This window comes from Mastomys coucha, unplaced genomic scaffold, assembly GCF_008632895.1.
Source record: "Mastomys coucha isolate ucsf_1 unplaced genomic scaffold, UCSF_Mcou_1 pScaffold11, whole genome shotgun sequence".
In the NCBI taxonomy this organism is placed as follows: domain Eukaryota; kingdom Metazoa; phylum Chordata; class Mammalia; order Rodentia; family Muridae; genus Mastomys; species Mastomys coucha.
The window spans coordinates 5451832-5458200 of NW_022196893.1; the positions used below are offsets into that span (position 1 = coordinate 5451832).

The 6369-nt window shown below is 58.0% G+C and overlaps 1 protein-coding gene across 2 annotated transcripts; it reads right to left on the reverse strand.

The window, feature by feature from the left end:
* Positions 1-1429: 1429 nt before the first annotated feature.
* Positions 1430-4825, reverse strand: Arc (activity regulated cytoskeleton associated protein). 2 transcript variants are annotated; one of them, XM_031357747.1, is made up of 3 exons: positions 2840-4825; positions 2458-2594; positions 1430-2267 (listed from the first exon to the last, which is right to left on the reverse strand). In XM_031357747.1, the coding sequence occupies exon 1, from the start codon at positions 4624-4626 to the stop codon at positions 3436-3438; it is 1191 nt and encodes a 396-aa protein (XP_031213607.1). In that variant the 5' UTR covers positions 4627-4825; the 3' UTR covers positions 1430-2267; positions 2458-2594; positions 2840-3435. The 2 variants fall into 2 exon arrangements, with proteins under 2 accessions (XP_031213607.1, XP_031213604.1); XM_031357744.1 differs by having other exon boundaries at positions 2458-2597.
* Between the last annotated feature and the right edge of the window lie 1544 nt (positions 4826-6369).

The following is a 6369-nucleotide window of genomic DNA, read 5'->3' on the forward strand; positions in this document are numbered from 1 at the left end:
CTTATTAAAAGGAAAAGCGTGTCTGGTCCCAGGTTCTTGAGCACAATAGTGTGGGAGCAAGAGAAAGCGGCCTTTCTCTGCGGTGGCACCCGCCTCTGCCTCTGCCACTTTCCCTCCCTCTTGTCAGCAGTTTCACTATGTAAGAGAAAGAGAGGAGAGAAAGGGCAGAGGCAAGCTTTTCATCTTCCCTGGCGCTTGCGGCTCCTGCTGGCCCTGCAGAGGGTGACGACACTTCCTGGCAGCAGGTGGCTCCCTCCTTTCCATCTGTAACCTGCCTCCCAGGCCTCTGCTCTGGGTCTGGAAGGCTTTATCCTCCCCTGGGCAGGTGCTGCGATGCTTCCAGGCACCAGCAGGCACAGCTCTTCTCAGGCTGGGCAGGGCCTGGCTGATGCCATTCCTGGCTAGCCCCGCTGGCCTGCTGAGGGCTCCAAAAAGCAGAACCCCAGCAGAGGGGGGCAGTGGGCATCTGCAGGTGACCTCAGCTGTGATGACCTATTGGGCCACTGGACCATTCAAACACACCCTAATTCTGTGGTGCTCCAAAGGTATACTGAAAGTTCAGAATTGGACTCCCTCCCTCCCTCCCTCCCTCCCTCCCTCCCTCCCTCCCTCCCTCCCTCTCTCCCTCTCTCTCCTCTCTTCTCCTCTGTGTGCGTGTGCGTGTGCATGTGTGGAGGGTCATCTGAAAAGCCAATGGCAAAGCTGAGGCCTCCAGCCTTGGAAGATGTGCTCTCCTATAGACACCAGAGTTCCAGCTGCCCGTGGCCTTCATCAGGTTAGGGTGGTGTGGCCTAGCAATCAAATAGTCCCTTTTCACCATTCTCTGTCTCCTGCCAGCCCTACTCACTGAGGTCTGGCTGGTAAGGGGTTTGTACCTCTTGCAGTTCACCTCTCCTTCCTCTCAGTAACCTGGCACTGCCCACAGAGGTGACCTTGAACAGGTTAGTTCCAAGTTTTTGAGCCCAGGCCTGGATACAGTCAAGAGATGGTTTCTCATCTTCTGTAGATAAGAAAACTGAAGGCCAGAAAGATGATGTGCACCATCCTTTAGAGAGAACATTGACCCTGTCTCCAGATTCCAGGCTGGGCAGGCTGAGCAGGCTGGGCGAGCCCAGTTCTGCAGAAGAGATCCCTTGCAGCACACCTAGCACCCCAGCATGAGGATTCAAGGGCCTGTCCAGGCCTAGAGACCATAGGGTTGGCCTTTGGGGGCCCTAGAGGCCTTTAAGGCTGAGGATTCCAGACTTAGAAGTTTTCTGGGGTTCCTTACCTCCTTGAGCAGCCACCCTCAGGTGAGCAGCCTCCTCTGAGGTCCTGCTTCATCCCACACCCTCAAGAAATGGCACATACTCCCAATAAGTTTCATAGTTTTATTAACAAAATCTTATATATATATATATATAGGTCTGTCTTTGAGGTAAGATGGTATGGGCAGATGGCCTGGCTGGATATTCAAGGCTTGGTGAAAATAGGGAATAGCCACACTCTCTTGAGATCTCCAGGGTCTCCCTAGTCCCCAGGGCCTACCTACACCCTCTGCCAGCCAAATGAATATGGGTCATGGCTTATGTGCAAAAATAAACCTTTGGGGGCTGGCAGGGGCACAGGGTGGAGGATCTGTCAGAACATCAGTGGAACTGGTCTCAGAATACCAATAGACCAGGCAGATGGAGGAACCGCAACAAAGCCTGCTCAGACTGCAGACACAGGTGCACAGCACAAGGTGGTTGGAGCTGGAGCATGGATAAGGTTTCAGCTGGGCAATCACCAGGCAGATCAGGGAAGTGCCTGGAACAGCCTAGGAGCCAAGGCCTGGGGTCTCCTGGGACTGGGCTGGGCCCAGTCTGGGTGGGGCACAGCACTGAAGATCAGGCTGGGCTCAGGCCCAAGCCTTAAGGCTCCTGCAACCTTCTGGCGGGGGGAGCCAAGGGCCACGCAGCGAGCTGGGCTCTGTGCTAGGAGGGCCAAGGGTACAGACCCTGCTCAAGCTGCAGTGGCTCGTGGCAGGCAGCTAGTGAGTGGCCAGCGGGGCGGGCATCATGGCAGACCCGTGGTTGCACGCTGGCTTGTCTTCATCTTCAGCTCTCAGGCCGAGCTGGGGTGCTGCCCTCTGCCAGGCACCTCCTCTCTGTGATCCTGTTTTCTCTGCCTTAAAAGTGTCTTGGAACCTCTGTGCAGGCAGCTTCAAGAGAGGAGGGGATGGTGCTGGTGCTGTGGTAGTGCCCGTTCCAGACATGGCAGGAAAGACTTCTCAGCAGCCTTGAGACCTGAAGGAGACAGAAAGCAGCTAGATGGTTAGAGAACTGCTCACCACTAGATCCCGGAGGGACACCAGGTTACCCTGCTCCCAGCTGATACCCCTGGGGCCTGTCAGGACTTCTCAGATAGCCCAGAAATCTGGAGAGTGGCTGGGATCTGGGGCTTGGTCAGGATAGGAGGCAAGACTCTCTCTCTTACCTGGTGTTGTTCTCCTGGCTCTGTGGGCTCCAGCCGCTGCCTCAGCTGGGTGTGAGGGCTCAGCCCCTCTGGGACCCTCCGCCTGTCATGGCTGAGTCACGGAGCTGAGCTCTGCTTTTCTTCACTGGTATGAATCACTGCTGGGGTGAGAAATCACAGGGTCCCCGGTGAGCTGGCTTAGCAAACTCCCCCAGAACCACCCCCACCTCAGCCCCCTCCTTGGACCATGAAGTACCAGTGCCCACTATAATGGCGCCCACCCTGATGCCACTTTACTCCACCCTTGCAGCTCATTTGCCAGGGAAGCCTTGAAGGGCTCCTGGAAAGTGGACTTGGTTCTGGCCCTCTCCCCCAGCTCTAAGATACATGGAACAGGGCTCACCTGGGGGCCAGGAGGTGCCAGGATGTCAGGTCTGCTGCTTCAGCTGCATTTGGGGCTATAGCTCCCCTCCCAAGACTGGCCAGTTGCTCTGGGAGGCAGCTAGGGCACCAGCTGGATCTGCTGTGTCTGTAGGAGCGGGCTCCATCCCCGGAAGTTGAGGTTCCCTCAGCATCTCTGATTCTGCTCTAGCATCTGCACTGGGATGTCCCCTGGGTTTTGGTGCCTTCTTTCCTTTGCCTTTCAGACATCTGTTTTCTTGATTACCCAAAGGGCCCTGGACACTGGAGCAGAATGAGGAAGCCAGAGGTGTTCTGTGATGGTCTGAGAGTGTAGAGGGTGAGGCCAATGGGGCTGGGGCCAAGACCAGGGCAGACAGGTGAGGGGTAGGTGGCAGGTGGGAGCCCTATGGGAGAGGGGCTTCTTGATGTTCTGTCCACGGAGCATGGTTGTGTGGCAGTTGTGAGTCAGGCCAGTGGGTGAGTAGATGTCTGGCTGGACAGGGCGTCCCTTTGGGAGTCAGCCCCAGCTTAAGTCCTAGTTGGCAAAAGCCACAGGCTGGGTGTGGCAGACAGGCTGGGGACCCTGGGCTGGCCCCTCTATTCAGGCTGGGTCCTGTCACTGGCTACTGACTCGCTGGTAAGAGCAGGTGTGAGTGCCTCAGTCTCATCCTCTGTGGGCAGTGGGGTGCCAGAAGGCTCAGCTGCCTGCTCCAGGCCATCCTGCACTTCCATGCCCCTCTGGATGAGCTGCTCCAGGGTCTTGGGGAGTGGGTGGCGGAGAAAGCGCTTGAGCTTGGGCTGCAGGGTGCCCACCACGTACTGAATGATCTCCTCCTCCTCAGCGTCCACATACAGAGTCTGGTACAGGTCCCGCTTGCGCCAGAGGAACTGGTCAAGCGGCTCGCCCTGCTTCTGCGGCAGGTCCAGCTCCCGCTGAATGGCTTCGCGGGAGAGTGTGCCTTCACTGTACTGCAGAAACTCCTTCTTGAACTCCACCCAGTTCTTCACCGAGCCCTGCTTGAACTCCCACCACTTCTTGGCTGGCCCATTCATGTGGTTCTGGATCTGGGACAGCCAATATTCTTCAGAGCCACCCACCTGCCGCAGGTACTCTTCCAGGTGGCTCAGGAACTCCCGTGGGTCCTCGAAGATCTGTGTATCCACACCAGGGCTTGGTTGCCCATCCTCACCTGGCCCCCAAGACTGGTATTGCTGAGCCTCAACTGACTCCTGTTCAGGCAGTTCTCCTGCGGCAGGTGGTGGGGTGATGGCATAGGGGCTAACAGTATAGTCATAGCCATCAGCTTCCTGGCAGTAGGGCTCTGGACCCCCCACACCTACAGAGACGGTGTGGCGGGCCGGCTCGCTGCCCACTGGGTACTTGCCGCCCATGGACTCCAGGCGGTCGGCCCACCTCTCCAGACGGTAGAAGACCTCCCTCCACACGTGCATCTCACGCTTGACCCAGCGCTCCAGGTTGGCGATGGTCTCCTGGCAGCGGCAAAGACAGGCCTTGATGGACTTCTTCCAGCGCTGTGAGTCGCCGGTGGGCACGTAGCCGTCCAAGTTGTTCTCCAGCTTGCCCACCGACCTGTGCAACCCTTTCAGCTCTCGCTCCACCTGCTTGGACACTTCGGTCAACAGATGCCGGTGGGTCCTCCGTACGTGCTCCAGCATCTCAGCTCGGCACTTACCAATCTGCAGGATCACATTGGGTTTGGCGGCCGGCCCACCCCGCGGGGCAGGGTAGGCGTGGAGGCCGCCAGTGGTCATATGGTCCAGCTCCATCTGCTTGCCGGTGCTGCGGCTCCGAACAGGCTAAGAACTCCTCAGAGGCAGAAGCCTGAAGGTAGCAGAGCCGGCGGCTGCAGCGGCAGTGGCGGTGGCAGGTGCGCGGTGCCGGAGGAGTTTAGGGAGTGTAGCAGGCTCGTCGCCGCTGAAGCTGGAGAGGCCCAGAGACTGCGGCTGCTGGAGGACTGCTCACCGGAGCACTGCACTGAAGCCGCCACCGGCGGCTATTTATGCTGCGCGGGGTCCGTGGGCGGCAGCTCGTGGAGCCCTGGCTCCCATTGGCCGCGCCCAGGCTCCGCGCCAGAGCCCGCCCGCGCCCTCTCCTGCCGCAGGCCCCGCCTCTCCCGCGCCTACTCGCTCCCCTCCCGCGGGTGCCCTCAAGGACCCGCCCCTTCACAGCCGGGAGTGACTAATGTGCTCTGCTGCGCCGCCTCCCACCGGGAAGGATCTTGGGGACCGGAGACACTCTTCTCTACCTAGTCCTGGGCTGCGAGGATGAGGCTAAGGCAGGTTATTACCTACTGTTTGCCCTCAAGGTCTCATGATCTCTTTTCTCAGGGGGCTTCTGGACGCTACCCCTCTGGATCGTTGATGCGCTCATCCTGACCCTTGCCCAGCCTGACCACACAGTATGCAACCCACAGAAGTGCCTGGTAGGAATATCTCACTCCAAACCCTTACACACACACACACACACACACACACACTCACTCACTCACCCCCCTACCTACTGCCCAACCTTGCCCCAAGAAACATAAATCCAAATTCTAGCCTGGTCCAACACTGTTAGGGAACTCCACTCAGGCAAGACTTTTTCTGGACCCCTTCATTGGTGTGTTTGTGGACACGGAGTGGCTCTGTCTGTGTGTCAGTGGCTGAACAGGGCTGCAGTGCCCTGAAACAGATGTATCACTTGAACCTGTACAGACACTGGGGTAAGGCATAGGGGTATCAGGAGGTGCAGGAAACATCGCTGAGCCCTGAAGCCCCCAGGACACAGCCAGAACTGGACCAGGAGCTTCTCAGGACTTCTAAGAGGTTAGTCTGGAGGGAGGAGGGAGGGGAGAGAAGGAGGGAGGGGAAGGAGCGGGCGGAGGAAAGCAAGATGCCATATTAGGAATGGGGCTCCGGAAGCTGAGATTCCCTCTAGAGGGAGGCCTCTTCCGATTCCCTGGCAACAGTGCTGTGGTGCAGTGGGGGAGGGCATCCTTCTTGGCTTACACCAAGCCAAATACACGGGTCTAGGTCTCCCAGCCTGTGATGTTACTTGGGGACACATCACTGCCCACAACAGAAGCCTACAGGGGCCCACAGACACATGGTGCCTGCAAGAACACACTTTCCTCTCTGCCAGCTCCCTCCCTCTCTCACTCATACATACATACTGAACACTCATACCCCCCAACACCTAGCCCACTCACACCCTTCCATGTAGACTCATGCCCCCCACTCACAGCCCCTCTCTGTAGACTCATGCCCCCCACTCACAGTCCTTCATGTAGACGCATGCCCCCCACTCACAGTCCTTCATGTAGACTCATGCCCCCCACTGACAGCCTTCCACACACACCAATGGTCTCTACTTGTAATCCACATGTATTCATACCTCAGCCTCTCCCACCCCACTTCTGTTCACACACCTACAGAAATCCCCTCACCTCATACCCCTCAGAGCCCCTCCTCTGTTCTCAAGAAGCCTTAAGGAGCCCTGCCTCTCTTAGAGCCAACCTGTCCCTCTCC

Coding starts and splice junctions, on each gene's coding strand:
- Arc (XM_031357747.1), bottom strand. CDS start 4,626: ATGGAGCTGGACCATATGACCACTGGCGGCCTCCACGCCTACCCTGCC.